At 38.7% G+C, this 21,810-nt stretch overlaps 1 protein-coding gene across 1 annotated transcript; it reads right to left on the bottom strand.

The window, feature by feature from the left end:
• Nucleotides 1-9,708: 9,708 nt before the first annotated feature.
• Nucleotides 9,709-20,264, bottom strand: LOC134878401 (transmembrane protein 235). The gene is made up of 4 exons (XM_063904425.1): nt 19,525-20,264; nt 18,068-18,145; nt 16,307-16,444; nt 9,709-11,344 (listed from the first exon to the last, which is right to left on the bottom strand). The coding sequence occupies exons 1-4, from the start codon at nt 19,763-19,765 to the stop codon at nt 11,100-11,102; spliced, it is 702 nt and encodes a 233-aa protein (XP_063760495.1). The 5' UTR covers nt 19,766-20,264; the 3' UTR covers nt 9,709-11,099.
• Between the last annotated feature and the right edge of the window lie 1,546 nt (nt 20,265-21,810).

Here is a 21,810-nt window from a genome sequence, read left to right as displayed (position 1 = left end):
ACTATTTACTTCAGCTTTTTGTTATCAAGAACACAGGCCCTATTACTTGGAAGTCACTGTCGTAATCAGTTATATGAGGTTGATTAACTTGAGTGCACAAAGCATTACTTCATGGTACTTGTGAATGATAAGACAAAAAGATAAATATGAATTTCGTGGGAAGGAAGTGGTTTCTCTCATTAACAGCTCTTTGAAACTTTCTTAATCTGTAAATTTCATATAAGGAAACTTTTGATCATAAGCTTTTTTGTTTCCATTTGAGCCACAAAAAGGTCAATGTGTTGAGATGTGGAACATTTTGTTGAAGTGAAGCCCAGAACGAGGAAACAGATGGCACACTTTGACCAAGTGAAGAACCCAAAATATTGAGCGACATTTACAGTCAACACAGTGTGTTAAGGCAGCAAGAGGTGCGATATTCAGGGAAAACTATTAGGTGAAGAGAAATAAAAACAAAAGGGGAAACAAAAGGCGAAACGAGAAAGTGGGAGGTGAAACAGAAAACACACACAAAAAAAGAATGGCTAAACACAAGCCAAAATGCTCCGGGATTTTTGCAATGCAGGGTATGGATCTGCTGTGGTTTCAGTGAAAATCCTGACCACACTATGGTTGTTATGGCAACCAGGTGCATCTTACTCGCTCAACAAATAGGCCGGGTAGTCGGGCAATCTGACAAGGTATCTAGACCGCAATTCCTGACCCGGGCCAGAGCTGACTGGCAGTGACGCCAGGCAAAGCCTCATCTTCATCCAGCCTTATTGAGTCATTCAAGCAAATCCAGTGAAATAAGCACCCATACAATAGTGCACACACCTCTGTACAAAAAAACATGCGCACACACACACACACACACACACACACACACACACACACACACACACACACACACACACACACACACACACACACACACACACAGACTGGCTGAGAGGAGTGGAAGTTTGGCACAGTGGAGTGAAAACTTCCTGCTTGAGTGAATCTGCTTTTCAATCAGAGTGAAGATCATGCCGTGGTTGGCCTGCAGAAAGAAACAATGCAGTCCAACAGCTGGGTAAGGAGACACTTAATCAATAGTTCATTTATTCAATCAGTCAGGTTTCATTTTTTGGACTCAAATGTTTCGTTCTGACAGAGCAGTGAAAACTTTCAAACTTTCTGTATCAGTAACTGCATGTTACTGTCTATTACCTTACGAGGTATCAATGGTGACTGAGCCTGTTGCCATACTGACCTTTGCATCTGCATTTATAGGAAAAAACACCTGCAATAATCATTTCTGGAGCCATCAAAGAAACACTAAAAAAGAACTTCAAGATTGTAGGTTTGAGTTTTTTACAGCTTACAAATTGGACCCCGGTTGACTTCAGCATTACATGGATAAACTGTCATAGTGAACATACATTACATTAAGCGTCTTTTAGCATTAGGAAAAGCGAGATATAAATCTTATGTATTTTTATTATTATTATTATTATTATTGTTATTACATTACATGTTCTTTAGCTGATGCTTTTATCCAAAGCAACTTAAAATAAGTGCAATAAACATAGAGATTCAAACTCCGAACAACACACTTCTGGGTTTCATTTCTTTACTTATTATCAGAACACAATTGAAACTATAATACCAAACTAAAGTTGTGCCAAAATGTTGTCAGTACATTTTTCCGACATGCATTATTACATGTACATCACATTTCAGTGTCTTTTTTCCAAAATGGCAGGTGTATTTTTAAAAAATCTGATAAATAGAAGAATGGAGCTGGACACTTTTGGACACACTGAACCTTGTTTTGGTCTGGAAATGCTGTGGTTGCAGGAAGAGCTGCTGTTGCATATGAATGGGCCAGACTCCATTTGTCCTGCCTGACGTCCACTGTGTGAAACCTAAGCTGCCCTGGTCTGAGGTAATGCTATAGTGTGTGCAGACGGTTGCATGAATGGGTCAGATGTCGGCAGTGAGACCAGGGAGAGGCGCTTCCATTTTTAATAACCTCACTGACACACACATCCTCTCTCTCTCTCTCTCTCTCTCTCTCTCTCTCTCTCTCTCTCTCTCTCTCTCTCTCTCTCTCTCTCTCTCTCTCTCTCTCTCTCTCTCTCTCTCTCTGTCTCCATCCCTCTCTTTTATGTTGACAGAGTTTTCATCTCCCGGAGCTCAAAATAGCAAAAAAGTGCCATCATAATATGTCCTGGGTCCAAAGACCCAACACCTTATTTTGATAGGATGACATCTTAAACCTTTAGAAGAATAGTGTTTAAAGAATCTAAACCATCAATAGTTTCAAGAGCAGTTTTTGCTGCAGCACTGAGGGGTCTACTGGGGTAAGTTCATCAACGACAAACTGAAGAACCATGCAGAATTGATTGACCAAAAATAAAAAATGCGAGACCTTTTCAGGAAGAGGCTTTTACTTAAAGACAGTCCACGGTGAGGATGCAGTTTTAGAGTAAAGAGGGTTTGACTATGGTTAGAATTTTTTATTTTTTACCTCTATGTACAGTAGTTCAAAGTTGTAAAAAATATTCTGGAACAAGCTTATTTGAACTAGTTCATAAACTACCTAATAACAGATCCCATGCTCTTTGTTTCTTAATCTGAAGGTGTGTTACAATAAAACCTGAAAAAGTAGTAGTACTAGTAATTCCCAATCTTACTTAGGCCAAGCAATTCCCAACAAATCATTGTTTATAGCTTGATTCATAAGCTTACAAGAACCAGAATCCCCTTATTCGTCCCACAGAGGGGAAATTAAAAAAACTGTTTATATACAGTATATATATATATATATATATATATATATATATACTGTATATATATCTACCCACTACTAACCACTGCTGTGAAACTGACCTGAGAAGGGTGATTTTATCAATGACACTTCTGTTTAATTCATGAGCTACTGTGTAGTTTGCATAACCTTTTAAGAATTTATTATGAATCTATTAATCATGTACCACTGGTAGTGTAGAAATTCTAAATTATTTTAAGTGACACAACAATTTCAACTGTTTCCTCTTTCCCAGTAACCAGACAAAGAAGACCTGCAGTTGCATCAGATGTCAAGTTCCAACCCTTTCAGGATGTATTCACCAGAAATTCAAAGGGTTAATCATTGACTTTAAATGTAATACTGGGATCTGTGAAAGAAGGCATCTGTAACTAACCTCATTGACTGAATAGAAATGTGAGTCAGTGAAGGATTGGTAGTTATGTGTGCATAGCCTGAGGTAACCTTTACCCATTCATCTGTATTCTACTGCTTAACTGAAGGACTGCATTGACTCTTCTGCCTTTGTAGTATTCCTAGCTTCTTGTTGTTATAGTTCAGTGCCAAAAAATGCTGCTCTTAGGACAAGGAAATTGTGAAATTCAGGTCAGGTTAACTCTCTTTTCTGGAAGAGGAAGGAACATAAAACATAAAATAAGAACAGAGGCGACAGATGTGTCAAAAGAGACATTTGAAATGTTTTGATATTCATATTTCTTCATTATATAACATCGCTGCATGCAGGTTTGAATACATTCGTGACCATGTAATGTCAACTGCCTTTTCCATCTTGGTTGACTCTTACCTCATACCCCAGGGAAAGCAGTATGATGACCTTTAGATGCAGAGTTCAGAGCACTTTTGTTGAATTGCAGTGGGAGGAAAGCTCCTGAGGGCAGAGGCAGAGTGTATTCAAACGGTAAAAGGGCACACTGAGACAGTCCCACAGCACCGTTTGTTCTGGGAGCAGGCATTTGAGTACAAGAATTAACACACACCCCAGCTAAGCTAAACTGAAACACTAGATCCAGAACTTGTACTCAGCAGACATGCTGTGTAAATGGGATTGTTTGTTTGTTTACAATTTGAGTATACACTCAGAGCCCATTTGAGAGAAGATGTTGTTCACTCCCACACACAGCAAAAAAAACATAATGTCGGCCTTTGTTCTTCGTCCACATGAGGAGATCAAAAATGGGTCAATAAGGCATTCCAAATATTGAACAAAGGTCTTTTCCTCCAACAAGTTATGGGCGTATACAGCTTCCACACAAATGCCACCGTACAATTTGAACTTTCTGTCTCAAATCTGAACCTATTAGACAATACCTGCCTGTTAAAACGTGTCAGACTTCATTGTAATTCCCCCAAAAAGCTGAAAGAGAAAATGACTGCAGGTCCATTCTATGGCATGCTAATACACATGGTGAGGTAGTTTGTGGGTGTACAGAGGGGGTTTAGATTGGGAAGTAGAAAATTCAAAAGCCTCTGCATCCAGTAAAAGTGTGCAGGAAGTCATCATATATGCAAAGAATACTTTTTCAAAGATAAGTCGTGTTTGCATATGTTTCTACTGCAGGAAACTCATCAAGTTGAACCGGCACAGAACCATTATCTTAAAGAGAATTGGAGAGTACACTTGTGTTACTAATTGTACTGTAACAAAACAGAAAAAACCATCTTAACCACTATGATTCAAAGTGTTGCACCAAAATGTGCAAAAGTGTATGTTCTGTTGAAAGAATACATTACACTGTATTTTGGCCAGTCTGTCCTGGATGACATGAGAAGACAGGCAAATGCTGACACCTAGTGGATTATGGGATATAACCTAACCACATTGAGTCCACGAGGATGAGGGTTGGATCAATTTGACTGTTGTTTACACGGTGTGTTCATCTAAATGATTAATTGCTCGCCTACAGGCTTGCTGTATAATGAGTTTGTGATAAAGGTTGTGATAGCTGCTGTTTATCACAAAGAAACCAATGGCACATTTACCAACAAGTTCATTACATAGTAAATGCATTAATTGGCAATTGCTACAATTTCAGACATTTCATTACTATATATGATTTAATTATTTACAAAATCAAGTCTGCCCTTATACTGTAGAAGCATGGCAATGTTGGTCTCTTTGCTGCACCTCTTTGGTCCCTTGAAATGGATTTTAAACATTCATGGTCCATAGTTGTGTACCCTTTTCCTTACCATTGACACTTCAGATTGAGCCAGTATTAATTTAGGCATTTAAAAGATGCTTGGATAAATGTTAAAGTGAAGAATACATTCATGTGCCTGTTAAGCATCTCTCAGCACAACAGGCAAAAAGATGTTTGTCCAGGATTTCCAGAAACCACTGCAAAATCAACAGGCAGACAAAGAAAACACATCTTTTGGTAAAATATGTCGAACATTTAGATGCTTAAAGGTTGGGTATTTCCCTCAGGAGCAAAAAAAATGTATGTTGGACATTGTTAGGCAACTCCAAATGATAGCTAATTGTGCCCTCTGTCTACTGTAAGTGTAAATAGGCAAATGGTTACTGCTTGGTATTTGCTGCTTGCAATTCTGTAGCTTTTTAAAAAATATAAATAAAACAAGGGAGTATAGGATACAGGTGCTGAAGGTCAGATTTAGTATGTTAATAAACAATCGAAATGTGTGCTGATTATTATTATTTTTTTTTACAGCTATTCAATACGGGGAAATTAATCATTTTGAATCCAAATTGCCTTTGCTTTGTTAGCCTTAATTTTTTTATTTGACCTTTCCCTTTGCAACACACTGTGGTTTAATCACAGCAATGACTGGGCCTCCCGGGAATGCTTCAACGTATGGAGAAATAACAGGGGTTTTTTTTTGGCCTTTGTGGGGTTGTATAAGCTTAAGCGGAGAATGTCATAAGGATTCAGGTGGTTTCTTGAATTAGATTACTGGCCACGTGTGTCATGGTTCATTGGGTTACCATGTCTCTGATAGGCATGAAGCCAATACAGCTGCAACATTGACCCTCTGCGCTATTTCCAGGCAGGCAGACACGAAGACAGTTTTTCCCTGGCAATTTACTTCCAAGCCCTATTTGCATTATTTGTTGGTTTCATTTAACCTTTTTTGCCTCACACGGACTGTGGTTGCCGGCATTTTACAAGCGATTAAGAAGGAATCTGCATATTGGAGATAAAAAATGGTTAGCTTCCACAGGAACAATTTGTCTTTGTCCACTGAAATGAACCCAGTAACACAGAGAGTTGGGAGGAGAGAAGGTGACAAAGGTGAAGGGAAAGATAAACCCATTTGTTTTACGCTCACATAGCTCTCTGTCCAAATCCCTCTCCCTTGGGCTGTAGCTCACAGTGTTGTGCAGCTTTTATCAACAGCATGTAGCACTTTTCTACTCAGAAAGGAGAACATGTGATTCATCCCTTTATATCCTCTCTGTCCACTTCTCTTTGGATCTGATTTCATACTTTTGACAATATCTTTTTGTGCATCTTTATGTAGAGACATTATTTTATTTCTCTTTGCAAATGTCCAGACCATACAGTCTATCGTCCAGACCCAATAAGGAAGCTTGCCAGTTGTTCTTCTTTTCAGTTGAGAGAGCTAGAGGTGTGTGATGCTATATAAATCAAGATACAGTACAAGTCATGCATGTCTCTGAATGATGGCCATTATGATACAACATTTAAAACAATTAGATATATTTTTAGCTAAAATAGATTATTTCAATGATTTTAAATTGAACCTAATATACATTATATAGTTTGAAGGCATATGAGCTATGCCAGCTGTACATGAATAGTTAAACAATGGCTACACAATGCCTGGCACAGTATTATAGTTAAACATTTAAAATGAGTAATTGAAAGTATAATGGGACAGATGAAAAAATGCCGTTTCTGTTCATTTTTGACCCAAAATTTGGTTCTAAAGATGCTAGTAATTGTTAGTAATTTGAGAAAAATCAACTACAGCAATACAATACATACAATCCAGAACTGTATAAACATCCATGATTGAAATCAGGTACATGCTGCACTATACCAAGCTGTGTGGCTACAGTGAGGCAACTCAAACAAAACATAAACCCTTCTCAACATAAGGTGAATAAAAAATATAGATTGATCTCTTCATTATTTTACTCCAGCCATGATCATGAAATATAAGTATAATGTGATTGACCACGCTACATATAGGGGGTCTGACTGACAATATGTAACTTTTACCGCTCATGGATTTTTCTGGTAACAATAGATAAGGTATTTTCTTTGAAATCCTTTTATTAATCACATGGATTATGTTCAATCAAGTCTTGGGTCCCAAATCTTCTCAGTCCACTCTTCTCTACATTTCCACTCTGTGATGTATTAGGCCCGACAGTGTGCGTCATGATTTACGAATGTGTCCTTGTGTGAGCTATTCCACCCATTTCATCACTTTCCCTCATTCATCTCAGGAAAATAAATGAACATGAGACCCATCGTATCTTCAATTTCAAGAATGATCCCATTACTAGTGGTGCTCACTGAGAAAAGGACAGATTTAATTAACTTTCCATGTTGCTCCCAGGTAAGAGAGATCACATCTTACACACGTTCCTACAGGGTTTAAGTCCCTCTCCTGTTTATGAGACCACTCAATCCTCAGCCATCAGACAAACACACACACACACACACACACACACACACACACACACACACACACACACACACACACACACACACACACACACACACACACACACACACATTCACGCAAATGCACCCCCCCCCCCACACACACACACACACACCCCTTAATTTCAGAGCTACAATGAAGCAAAGTGGTGTGCTGGACAGAAAACAGCGGTTAAGGTCTTTATCATCTGGACTCTTATTAGAAAAATAATGAATATGTCCTTTATGCAGTCTCAGTGGACAACTCAATGTCATCATGTGTAGCAGCTCAATATCTACATTGGTATTTTATGTTAAATGGAAAATAAAGCACATCATGTTAATGTGACAAAAGCTGGCTAAACATAATATCAGGTTTTCTGAGTAAAACCCTTTAAAGTCCAAACCTAAAATGGCCAATTCCTTTTATATTCTCCTTAAATTAATAAATTGTTTTAATTGAAATGTTTTCATTCAAGAACACCCAATCATTACATTGCTCTCAACAAGGTTGACCTCTTACTTTGTATGCCGTTCGGTAGAAAGAGTGTAGCCCTTGGCGCAGTGATACATTCACTTTTATATCTGTTGTTCGATGTAAGCCCTGTGGCTGATATCAGTAGTCCTTCAGATATTATCGCTCAAGAGAATAACATGGTTTATATCTTTTACCTAAGGAGATGTTTTATTCTTTAAAATACAGTGTAAGTTGTACTTTGAATGTGATAAAAGCCATGTGCCCATAAGGGTTGAGTTAATCTATGAACTCAGAGTGAGCATGTATTATATATATTATGTTAGATCCTCATAGCAACCAATGTGGGGATGATGCTACGGTGTAATGGCCTGTCGAGGTTTCCTGAAGCGAGCTCAAGCATACCACTTGAAAATGAAGAAAAAAGTATTTGAAAAATCACACAGAGAAGCTAAATGCCTCATTAAGCTGGCTATTGCATACAATTCAAAAGGCTCTTTAACAGTGCAAAATTGAACCAAAGGCAACTTAAAAAGCCTTCTTACAAGGCAACGAATTGACTGAGTGATTGCATGTTTGGGAGTTAAAAATATTGCAGCCTATGGACAAATTGGAAAAAAGGAAATCTGATGGAAAGAGGGTTGTGTTTCTTCAATACATTTTTAAAACTGATAGCCTAGAGGTTGTCAAAGTCAAAATTACAGCACTCTGTCAAGGACAAGGGAACAAACTTAAGAGTGATGGCTTAGCACCAAGTTTGTTCTTCTGCCAGAGTGGATTGAATTATTATACTCCTTAAAGGTTTAATGGGATTTCAGCAGGCTTAATATAAAAAGGGGGGCTGCAAGATGAGCCACTGTGCTTTTCTCCTTCCTTTATAGTTTTCTGCTCTCTGTACAATCTGAGACAGGATTATAAGGCAGGTCCCTGCCAAATAAACAGCTGAGTGGACACAATGTTTCTCGGTTCAGTTTTGATTCACTGGCTGAGGCACGTTCAATCGAGTTGCAAATCACTCTCAGGCAGACATAAGCACACCTTTAAACGCTATAACATTGCTGCCATCAGCACAGACATTAGCAATGCTTTTCCCCATGAGGCTTAATTTAAAAGTAGTTAAGTGTAGGTCGACATTTTGGGATGAAAAATCACTAAAAACACAAACAGTTGAAAGTGCACCTTAAGTTAATGGCCTGCATCACCTCAATATTTTCATGTATAATTACCTTTATTTTTCCCCTGAGCCTTTTGAAAATGAAATGCTTTGATGCCTCATGCAGTGGGTGAGAGGCAGTTTATAGACAACATTTTGATCCTACATCTGCACCTGCTGAATTGAGATGTCTTAGTAGTAAGTGTATATTTTTTGTGTAACAGGATTGCTTGTAGTGGATAAACAGTACTTGTTTAATTTGCTTCAACAACATTTTAAAGCCACAATGTGCAGATATTATGAACAGCCAGTGTTAAAGCATGGATGTCAGGGATGTTGATGGATGCCAACGTATTGGATGAGGATAATTGTCTAATCATAAACCTATTGAGTGTTCCTTCTAAACAACAATCCATGTCCATCCATCAGATGCACTTTTGTCTTCCAAATAGAATTGTTTACATTGCCCTGATTTGGTTTTTCTACTCCTATATCAGAATATCCCCACCTTTACAATGTATTTCCCACATATTGGTCAGGTAATCATCTTTGTAATGTTCTTACCGCATTGATTTCTGTCTCATCATGATCTACTTCATTAACATTCAGAGGCAAGCAATCACAATTAAACCCATGGCTGTATTTGAGTAATTGCAACAGTTAGTTAGGTTTTGTCTCACAGTTGAATTGCAAACAGAACACATGAAACACACATACAAGCCTCAATGAGCATAATATCCAATGTTTTAAATGGTCTTATTGTCTCACAACACAAAAAATCTTCAAGACAATTTTGTACAATTTCATTACAGTGTGTCACAGACGTTAAATAGCAAATAAATCAAACATGACGGCAACACAATACAAACAATACATATATCAATAATATATAGTTATATTTGTTCTTTTAACTTCCAGTATACAGAGAGCATGTGGATCGACAGCATAGACAGACTACTGCAACATCTGGCAGGTAACTACTGCAAAGCGTGCAGCAATACGTGCATACATTATGTGCTGCTGAAAACAACTTGCAGCACCCTCAAGAGTGCTCTTATCTTTAGCCTTGCTTTAATGCATTCATCAGTACGATGGGTATACAGTAGGAAGTTTGTTGAGCAGAAAGCAAATACTTACATTTTCTCTAAAAAATCACAAGCCAACATTGTACATCAACCAAACGCTAACTGCTTTTCAGAAGCTAAAATATGCAAATTGCCTCTACCACATGGATCAACAATGCAACAGCCGTTCTATCATATACTACTTAACTATAGCAGTCCTGGCTGTGTGCTAGAGCCTATGGATGAATTACCTGTCAGGTTGTTATCTATGTTATCTATTTATCAATGTTTTCACTTGAATGAAATACCCTTATTCACTGATATAGCCCATTTAAAAGCAGTATACATATAGAGCAGGTGTGGAAGTTGTCCGCAAAATATTTATATGTCAAATGTCAAAAAGGAAACAATCCCATACAACTTCATTCTCCATTTGCTTGCGTTCATATTGCAGGGCAGTGAGTTTGCATTTGAGTCGTAGATGAAGCTGCTCTCTGAATTACAATCGTATTTCCAGATCTCACAGAAAACCTCCTGCTGAATTCACTGTGTTCCTCACACTCTGTTGTTTACAATGTCATTGGCTATACATGCATTTGAATGGAATCTTGCAATAAAAGGTGGAAATGACTGAAAAACCCTTTTTGTTATGTTTGTGTGGACACATTTATGATATAACTTTAGACTGGCACAATGGATATTTAATAATAGCGAGAGGATGAAAGGCTGGCTTCACAATAAGCCGGTGAAAACTGTGGCCCTTTTTTATCATCTATATGGTTGCAATTATGTAAATCCAGCTTGTATCTTCATTGTGCTGTCTCTTCCCTTGACCCCCTGGTGATATTACACATATTTTTAAAATCTCTTCAGTAAAGTTCAGTACAAAAAATGAATTAATTAAAAGAATGAAAACCTGCAATAAAGAACCATCTTGTTTGTTGCAAAATTCCCATGAGCATTAAAAAATATCAATCTATAACATGGCAATGGCTACACCGGAGTCAAAGCGTCCCTTCATCTGAGTAATTCGAGCAGCTAGCATGAGCAGCAGGCCAGTGGCAACCTCCAGGCTGTAAGAGAGCCAGGCTGTGGCTAAGGACCAGCCGAATGATACATTCACATGGGCGAGATTCTCTGGAGACACCATCCGCTGGAACTCCTCCATGGCCAGGTTTGAGTACTTGATGTAGATGCAGACCCCAGAGAGTGTAAAAATACCTATTAGTGCACAGAGACAAACAGATGGAACCGTTAGTAAAACCTTACAGATTGTAACACATTTGTACCTGGAAATGGATCAATCTTGAGTAGTGACACCATAATCCTCATCATGTATCTCATCTCACAGGTTTTACAATGGTGTCCCTAGGGTGATAATGCATTAATAAGTAAATCATGTTTTCCCAACATAATTGTCTTCACCTATCTCAATTGATGTTGTTAAATAATAAAGACAATTCAAACTTAAAAAAACAAAAAAAAACCATTAATGAGCAACAATTAGTGGAATCTCAAAGTTAAAGATTAAAGCCACTTCACAATATAAGAATGTGATGTGCAAATTAATCCAGCAGGGTGATTTTAAATTGTCACAATGATTTATTATTTTTCTCTACAAGAGTGGGTGTGAAATTGTATTGCTTTTTTGTCTCTTATGTTACCAAACAGAACAATTATAAGTCTTCAAAATGGCTGTGCTTTCACAAACAACTAATCGATGAGACTTAACCCAAAAAGCATTTGTGAAAACCAAGTATTCACCACTACTGTAAATGCACAGGTGTAGCACCATGAAGTCCAGATCACAACACCCATCTGCTGCAATCAACCCTTCGCAATTATAGAAATGAGGGGGAAAACAACACTGAGTTTGTTTCTCAATGTCTCTCCTATAGTGTGACTAATTGGCATGTAAGCAAAATAGTATAGTTCTATAGGTAGTTAGAGAGGGAAAAAGGAATGAAAGGTTAGCAAGTACAAATGTCATGAAATGTGCTTTGGGAGGCATAGTGGGTTGTCCATTTTATAAAGAGCTAGCCATTTCTTTTTACATAGTCTTGACAAGCACCAAGGAGAGCTTGTATTTCAATAAGGCCTTAATGAAGGTCTAATGCTCAGCCTGGACTCTCACACTCGACTACATCACTGAAGGTAACTAGCCGATGGCATTGCATGTGTTTCATTAAAAAATATACAATCTTCAATCACTGTGTGAGGGAAATGTGTTGCCCTAACTCACTGTTTGATTACTCTATTGGCTAGATAGTGTTTTAGCAGCAGGCTCTAATGAATTTGTCAAAGTCACTGGTACAAAACCAGAGATTATTGTCTTTAAAGGAATAGTATCATCTTGTGCAGGGATACAAAGGGCTTTTTTGATTTTTCATTAACTATTCCTTTAAATGTGTAGGCCCTTCAATTCTGAGTATTCCACACAAGATAACCTGCCCTGTTGTTCAAGGGAAGGCGAGTAGCAGTGAATGGGCAAACCCATCAGGGAGAGAGGGCCAGATCTAATTGTCCTGGAGGAAGCAATTGAGCAAAAGAGTTGGAGGCTGTAAGATTTTGAAAAAGCACTGAAGTAAACATTTTCCATAATGTTCTAGTCCAATGTATGGAAATAAATGAGGTAGAAAATAAGTTATCTATCAGTGTTCAAAGTTGTAAATTATTCAATATAACTTACAACAAAATAAATGAATATAAATCTGAATTACTTCTCGTCTATTACCTCTCTTGTTGGGATAGATTGTCAGAGATGTTTTGCTGACACAAGCAGGTCTCTGAAGCACAGCACCAGAAGAAAACTAATTTGACTAAGTATAAATACCAAATACAATGAACCAGCCATTGGGGGAAATGTGAGCGAGGAAAACCTCTTATAGGCTAATTCTCTCGATGCAGTTTTTTGAATAGTCCTTTTCAGGAGGATCCTAATCTGAAGTTAGTGGGAGACATGCATGGGGGATTGTTGCATTATTCCACACTCAGAAGGATCCCTACTCTCCAAAGACCTATATGAGAATAACTTAGTTAATCACACTGCTGATCTACAGAATTATATCAAATTGCATGTCATTTAGTGCTTTGTGTGTACGTGACACATTTGGTTTTCTGGTTCTGGTTAAACTTAACACTTTGAATTTAAATCTCACCTTAATGTGGATGTTTTTAAACATTGACCCAGCCCATATTCAGACACTTTTACTTTGCATTACCCCTTTTTCTTTTAACCATGGACCGAAGGCAGTTTAAAAGTTGAAGCGTGTGGATGCTCGCAGGTACTTGGAATTGGAATTATGTGGATAGGTCCTTTGGTTAAAAGATAAAATAAGCTCTCTACTGTGTGGCATCAAAGGCTTAGGCCTGTCAGCAGAGATGGCAAAGTATATAAAGTAATACCATCATCTACTTCTGTGACAGATTCATGCATTCATCCTCAACTGGATCGAGATTCAAACTCATTCCCGTTGAGCTTGGACCTAATCACATGCTTCCTTTGATGGATAATCTATGATTGTGATGGTTCAACAGCTGAACCTTTCAAAGTGATGGGAAAAAAGCTATGTTTTTATTACTGTATTGCTGATGAAAGCATATCCCTGCACTACCGATTGAGCAGATTGGGTCTCCCGACAGTACAGACCAAACGTAGGACATTTTGGCTCCAAGACGACTCCAAAGGAGGTTGTCATTTTAGGAAAACTTTGTTTATGGTTGGAGACTATTGGGACAATATTTTGTGTAATGCGCTACAATATCTCTAATTGAATGTGATGTGATCAACAAACAAGTTTATGAAGTTTTTATAGGGCACAATTTGGAACAGACTGAGACATGATGGTGTGCCCTGATGATTCAAGGGCAAAGTCTAACTTTTTTTTTAACTAAGAACAAGCTCTTCTGCGATTTTGTTCAGCAATTTATCCACATGCTGCGATCAATAATGATAATAATGTCCATGTCCATAGCGAGAATGTTTGATGGTTTCATCTGAAATCCTGTTCAGGGTTATTGGGAAAAGGCTTGCAATTATTTTTTATTCTATGCAAATCTAGCAAGATAATACCAGGAAGGAATTGACAGTAGATCAAACATAGCAACGTTTTATATTCACACAATTCTACAGTATTGTAGTGTTAGTTGAAGGGTGTCTCAACTGGGATTTAGCAAAAGGGAGAGTAAGCTCTCACACACGGTTTTGCTACTATAATTGTGTCTATAAGTGTTTCGAAAATATCATCCTTTATCTATTCACAACCTATGAGTAACAGATTGAATACAGCGTCTTGCATTTGTCTTCTCAAGTCCTTCTCATTATTTCCTGATAAAAACACCATTTTCGCCCTTCAAATAACAGTTTGATCAGAAAGATCATTACCTCACTCAATTAAATCCGGCTCCACACTGAAATATGTATTAGAAGCTGCAGATTCAACATATAACAAACCTTTCAAGTCCACTGCAAGATATAATAATGACATAACACTAATCATTCTTTTCTCTTTGACCCTTGACCTTAGAAGGTTTGAGATTTTAGCAGATGGGAACCCAGGTTTACTCTGGTGTGGTTACAAACATTTAGAAACTTTCATCAGGAGAAACAGAAGGCATGTTTCTCCTTCTGCACTGCCCCCAAACTATGGAACTCTCTGTCCCCACACATCCGACAGTCTGACACAATCACCGCATTCTCATTCAAGACCCTCCTCAAGACCCACCTGTTCAGATCAGTCTACTCACTGTAGTGCTACATGTCCCTTGTTTCCCTACATGTTCCCTGCTACTGAACTTTTGTACTGTTTTAAATCTTTCTTTAGAATATTTGATGAATTGTAAGGTGTCCTTGGGTGCTTTGAAAGGCGCCTCTAAATAGAATGAATAATAATAATAATAATAATTATTATTATTATTATTATTATTATTATTTTATGCTGTTTTCAAAACAAGGGATATTCAGCCTCCAGAATATCTTAAACTAAATGTGTTGTCCAAACAGTTGGCTGTATTAAGGCACTTGCACAATCAAGCCATATATTGTTATATTCAGCCTGCTTAAACAAATCTGTGGGCATTATCCATGTATCTGCCGCTATGGCATGCAACTTCAGTCATGCTTTAATATTGATCTATTCCCTTTGTTTTCACTATTTTAATATCTTAGGGGATTTGTGTTATTTGTAAATGGCTCAATGGAAATAAACACATTTTGTTCTAAAACTCCCAATTAATGGAGAACATGGAAACAGTAAACATGGCCAAAACACATATTCATACATCTTATCAGAAACTGTATGTTTTAGTGGTTTTTTTCCATCTGAATTACATTTACAGTTCAGTCAGACAACTCACGTGTTTCATTGATATGTTTATTAGAAGCAGTATATAGTTTGAGTTTGGCCCCTAGGCTCGGGCCATCACTCACCATATTTACATAGAACATGGAGTGTTGATTAGAAAAATATCCCCCCGAGCAACAGGTAGATGCTGGGTGGAAGCATGGGGTGGTGGTGGGGCAGGCAAACAGCAGCAACATGGAAGTAGCAGCAGAAGCAGCATTAGCGATGCAGGTGGAGGCCGATCTGGCAGGTTAAATAGAGCAGCAGATTAAGGAGAGGTGTGTTTGGTGTGTTTGGTTGGTTGTAAGAACCGCAGGGGGCAGTTGAGTGCTTGAACTAGCTTGCAGGCTTTGACGCATTTGTAGTAAAAAGTAGAAGCTATTCAGTTATATCATCATCCATCAAATAGTTGTTATTGTGATATTGAGATTGAAATATATACTGTATATACAAGGTGAGGATACAAATCAAATGTTTCAGTGTATCTCCATTTACTCTGGAACCAAAATAGCAATAGGTTTACTCACAATCAATGCAGCTAAGACTTATGTTTGAGGGCCATCCCTGATTCATAATTGGTATGTTATTGTAGGCTTTAGGCCATACCTTAACAGGTTGAGTCAAATAAATTAAACATGAGAGCAATCAGTTGTAATTTAATTTTTCAAGGTTTTCTATGTGTAGTTAACACTGCACAAATATACAGTGTGTGTTCATTGTACCGCCGACACAATATCTTGCGCTGTACATATTACATACTGACAAAAACAAGTCAGTCACATCACACACAGCTACATGTAAATGCAAGGCTCAGAAAAGAAAAAAATGTGTGTGGACTCACTGCAGCAGAGAAAGTAGGAGGCTGATCCAGCCAGCAGGTTGGGACTGCAGGCCAACGAACTAACAAGTCCAAATATCCAGCCGAACACCAGCAGAACAAGGCTGAGTGGCAACATGATGACCACCACCTTGTGCAAGCCTGCAAACATACATTCACTTACAAAAATGTGTTACACTTTTAGATTGTACTGTGTCTTTGTTGTATAAGTGCCTCCACTAAAGGTCTGCTCTATACTACTGAGTGCAATCCTCTGCACGGTAAGCTATTTTTCTGATAATTTTCTTCCGCATGGGAAGCAATTTTGAGCTGAGAATGAAAATCAACTAAAATAGTCTTGATATTTGCTTAAGATACAGAGGAGGAAATAAGTATTTGATCCCCTGCCAATTTAGTAAGTTTACCCACTTACAAAGAAATGAACAGTCTGTAATTTTTATGGTAGGTTTATTTTCACATTTAGAGAGGTCCAGAAATGTACATAAAAAAAAGATACAAATTAATGTGCATTTAATACGAAATACGTTTTTGATCCCATTGCAAAACATGACTTAGTTCTTGGTGGAGAAAGCATTGTTGGACAGCATAGAGGTCAGATGCTTCTTGTAGTTAGTCACCATGTTACTGCACATCTCAGAAGGGATTTTAGGTTTTGAGGCTGATGTTTGGCAACTGGATGCTTCAGCTCCCTCCTCAGATTTTCTATGGGATGAAGGTCCGGAGACTGGCCAGGCCCCTCCTTCATCTTAATGGGCTTCTTCTGTAGCCACCCCTTAGTTGCATTGGCCGTATGTTTTGGGTTATTGTCGTGCTGGAAGACCTATCCTAGCCCTGTCCCCTTAGCAGAGAAACACCCCCAAAGCATAATGTCTCCACCTCCATGCTTGATGCTGGGGATGGTGTTCTTGGGGTCATAGGCAGCATTTCTCTTCCTCTAAACACAACATGTCAAATTGATACCTATGATCTTGATTTTGGTCTCATCTGACAACATTACCTTCTCATAAGCCTTCTCTGAATCATTCAGAGGTTCTTTGGCAGACTTCAGACGGTCTGTACATGTGCCTTCTTGAGCAGGGGCGCCGCAGGATTTTCATCCATTACGGTGCAGTGTGTTACCAATAGTTTTCTTGGTGACTGTGGTTCAAGCTGCCTTCAGGTCATTCTTAGGTCTTTCCCTCGGTGGAGGGGTTGTAATCTGATTTATTGATTGTGGACAGGTGTCTTTTATCCAGGTAACTAGTTGACATCACGAGTACTTTCTAAAAGCGAGAGGACTTATTTAACTGCTCCGTGGGAGCCAGAATTCTTGTTGGTTGCAATGGGATCAAATACTTATTTCCCCCAATTAAATGCAAATACATTTATTTTTTTTTTAATGTACATTTCTGGATTTTTTGGGGGGATATTCTGTCTCTCACTGTTAAAATAAACCTACCATAGAAATCACAGACTGTTCATTTCTTTGTAAGTGGGTAAACTAACTAAATTGGCAGGGGATCAATTACTTATTTCCTCCACTGTAGCTTCTGACACTGTGAACATTTATTACTCTATTTGATTGTCAAATGTTGCAAACAGGGAGTTATTCAGAATGCTTCATCCTTTGTAAAAAAATATTTGTGTTTGGGTATTTCTTGTTGATTGGATTTTCAGCGTACTATTGCTTGCAAATGTGATTTCTTTAGCAGATCCCTATAAATAACTTTTGTCAGGAAAACTCATTATGAAATACACAGCCATTTTACAAACAAAACCACTCACCAAGAAGGTGCCTTTCCGCTTCTGACAGACTTGACATATTTGCTGTGAAGGTAGGGATCACGGAGCTCATGTTTGCCCCTTAAAAAAGTCAAGGGAAAAGGTTACACATAACAAGACTTGTGGACAAAAAGGTCGGACAATCACTGCTCCCAAACACCAGCTTTATCCAAGAATTGTACAAATAATGATCAACACATTCAAAACATTAAAGCTGTCTCTGTATGACACATATTTACCCAGCCCTGCATATGTGACAGTTTGGCATCTCTTTGAAGAAAAAGTTCTCTGCTGTTGTGAGCTCGTCCAGTGCATACTATAACAATAATTATGTCAGTGCTTGTTCCAGTTTAATTTCACTGGTTTAATTACTTGGCATTTAGTGTGTGAAATACAGGTGGCACCAGCAACAAATTGGACACATCTGGGACCTCAAACAGTGCAGCCAACAACCACATTATATTGAAGCTGTGTCAAACTAAATGCTTTAAAACATATTGGAAGTTCCCTGCATGTTCGCCTGCAGCTGTCTGTAGGGATGTCCACAGATTTGAGCCTGGTCGCTGGCACAAACACTCTATGCAGTTGATTTTTTGATGTTTTTCACTCATTTTGTGGTTGTTTGTTGAATGTGATTGAATGAATCTCACAGTTGTTTTCCTAAAAGATAGAAATGAACAAATACATTTTTTTTGCAGCTTATTAGGTAACCTGATTTGTGTGTGTGTGTATATATGTGTGTGTGTGTGTGTGTGTGTGTGTGTGTGTGTGTGTGTGTGTGTGTGTGTGTGTGTGTGTGTGTGTGTGTGTGTGTGTGTGTGTGTCTGCCTGTGTGTGTGTGTGTGTGTGTGTGTGTCTGTGTGTTCATTTATTTATGAGCATTGTTTATGATTTGGTGCTGTGCTGGCAGTGTATTGGTGCCAAACTAAACGTTTTTTAGGGCAACCAAAATTAAAAGGCAAACCTAGCCTGTCTTTTCTTATTTATTTTTCCAAGCTAAAGCACTGGCATGTCAACTCTTCTGTCTCTTAGTCTCACACAAATAAGACACTGCAAGCTGTTTGGTCAATTACAGCGGATTAATCATGAAGAAATCAAGAATAATTCTGCCGTGAACTGCTGATGAGTGACATGGTAACCCAGCAACATGAGAGAGACACATATGACCTATGAACACCGTGGCATCACATGTAATCCACAGTATATTTATTTTAATTATTGTTAGTCAACGACGGTGACATCAAATGAGAACAAGCGTCGTATGCACACTATCGTTAATGTCACAAAATAAAGGTTTCAAAATGACCTCAGGTGAGAAGCAGCGCAAAAGTTGTTCTGGATAAATTAGGGCACCATCTGATTACAGCTCACACATCAACCTGCTTGAGTAACGACTTACAGTTTAACCTTAAAGCTCGTAAAAACTGTAAACCAGATGTATGCTTAAGGAGTTAACATACCTTCATTAATCCTCCACAGTCCAGAATGCGAACTCAGGTCGTCTGGTCCTGAGCAGTTGGGTTTATTCACATCGATAATGTACCAGTAATCAGTCCCAATAGCCACAGCGAGGAGGCTAAAGCTTAGAACAGCTGTAAACCCAGCTGCGAGAACAACCAAACCGTACCTCATTGCAAACAGTCCACACGCAGAGCGCAGTTTCTCTAATAGTCTGCAATTTGTATATTGCCTACACTGCATCCCGTCTCGATGCTCCAAGATGTGCGATGCGTAAAACCTCTCCCGCTGGAACCTTCCCTGTAAAATGTTTGTTTTCCATGGCAATCACAGTCGTAATGCGTAGTTCCAGATGTAAAGACAGCAAAACAGAGTCCATTAATGAAATAGTCAAAAGAAAAGAAAAACTAAAATCATGAGAAGAGAGATGCGTCTCTCCCCGCACCAGGGTACTGCACACAGACAGGTAGTGCCTTGCAGCGCTCCTGGATTGATCCACAGAGTCAAGTGCGAAGAAGAAAAACGTCACTCTCTGGGCTGAATTCCAAAATAAAACCCCGATCACTGACCATTAAGTGGGTGCAATACATGTGATGCAAATTATATCCGCACATAGTTAATGTCTAATTATTTGGTACTGGAAATAGAGGCATGCAGCAGTGACAACAAAACACACACTATAAGAGCCCAACCTTTCACTACCCATACAACACCAGTAGGCTCAATGAAACAGCAGTCTGCGATGAGGTTAAACCCGAGGCAAAGCACACAAGTCTACGCACATTGTCTTTTGTACCAACACTCTATAACAAACATAACAGATATGACAGCCTTGACACAATTAAGAATTTCGCACGGTTCACTCAAAAGTCATTTAAAACACGTGCCTTTTGTAATTTATGAGCAGGCAGTTATTCACCGTAATCGACGTAACGAAAATGTCCTGTAGGTGGAGCAGCCATGTGGCAGCTTGGATAGTTGACGTTACGAGTGTAAAATCAGCAGACCTGAGTCCAAATGAAAAAGAAAAGCAACATCAGCATATTGCTGTGTTGGTAGCTTTGTAAAAGAGACGGGACATGAGCAAAGCACATGTTTAAAAGACATGAATAGAGCCGTTATTGTTATATGAGGAACGATACCGTAAGACAGTTTGTTCGAGACACGCACTGATGGTAAGGCCTACCTAGCTAACTTAACAAGTCTTTGAGGTAAGTGTTTAACATAACATTAATGGTCTTTCAACATGAACCACGAAAAATAATAGTGCTAATATCCAAACGCAAACCCATTGATAGTACAGCTCTGTTCAAAACATTTAGTATTCAGCAGGGGCGTAGCTAGGTTTTCAAGTTTGGGTGGGCTTACCCCAGAGGTGAGGCGGTGCTGTGTGCGTGCTAATGCGAGCTCTAACATGGTGGTTATTGTGCATGGCATTACCAGAACTCAGATGGCATGATGATGATGATAATGATGATGATGGATAAGTAAGTCTGGGAGTTTTGCACTGAGCAAAGCCAATACACACCCATAGTGTTTTGTGCTTGTTGCGTCTTCAATATTTAGTTAACCCGGTCGATAATACCTAGCCTTTGTCGTGTTGACATGTCTTAGGAGTAGGGTGGACTTCACAGCCTCTAGGGGGGTCCCCCAGGTAGAATTGTTTTAACACCTAGAATAGGCCTAGCTACGCCACTGGTATTCAGCTCTTTCAAGTTAATATACCGTTGAGACACGGTTGGCAACAATCACAGTCTGTGTGGATAGGCCCATCTGCCTTGCACATTTTAGAATTTAGACAATCCATTGCACCCACAGTCTTTCTGGTAAAACTGCCCATGCTCTGTCAAGTTGAATGGGGACCTTCTGTGAAAAGCAATTTTCAACTACAACAAGGCTACAAATTCTCATTAGGACTGAGGTCTGGACTCTGACTTACTCTAGGATGTTTGAAGCCTTTCCTGTGTAGCTTTATGGCTCAAAGTTTTATGGTGTTCTCCCCCAGCATAATGAATCTTACCCAGTTCTCTTGCAGACTACTGCAAGGTTTCCTCTTCCTCTGCATCCACTAGAAATGATTTTATTTAAAACTGTGATGTAAAAGGCACACTCAACAAGGAGGCAGAGTAGATTTCAACAGATAACCCTTTTAATGATCATGTTCACTGTAGTCTCACACTTTGAGGTGTTATTATTGTTAATACATTGAAAAAAGCAAATGTTTAACCTGAACTCGCAATGCTAGGTTTCAAGGTGTTATTGGTCATATGCACAGCATATACAACATA

The sequence above is a fragment of the Eleginops maclovinus genome, chromosome 16 (assembly GCF_036324505.1).
Source record: "Eleginops maclovinus isolate JMC-PN-2008 ecotype Puerto Natales chromosome 16, JC_Emac_rtc_rv5, whole genome shotgun sequence".
In the NCBI taxonomy this organism is placed as follows: domain Eukaryota; kingdom Metazoa; phylum Chordata; class Actinopteri; order Perciformes; family Eleginopidae; genus Eleginops; species Eleginops maclovinus.
This window is presented reverse-complemented; position numbering and strand designations above follow the sequence as displayed.

Coding starts and splice junctions, on each gene's coding strand:
- LOC134878401 (XM_063904425.1), bottom strand. CDS start 19,765: ATGCAGTGTAGGCAATATACAAATTGCAGACTATTAGAGAAACTGCGC. Junction 18,146..19,524: donor ACTGTGGAGGATTAATGAAG/GTATGTTAACTC, acceptor GACTTTTTTAAG/GGGCAAACATGAGCTCCGTG. Junction 11,345..16,306: donor CTCCTACTTTCTCTGCTGCA/GTGAGTCCACAC, acceptor GTGCACTAATAG/GTATTTTTACACTCTCTGGG.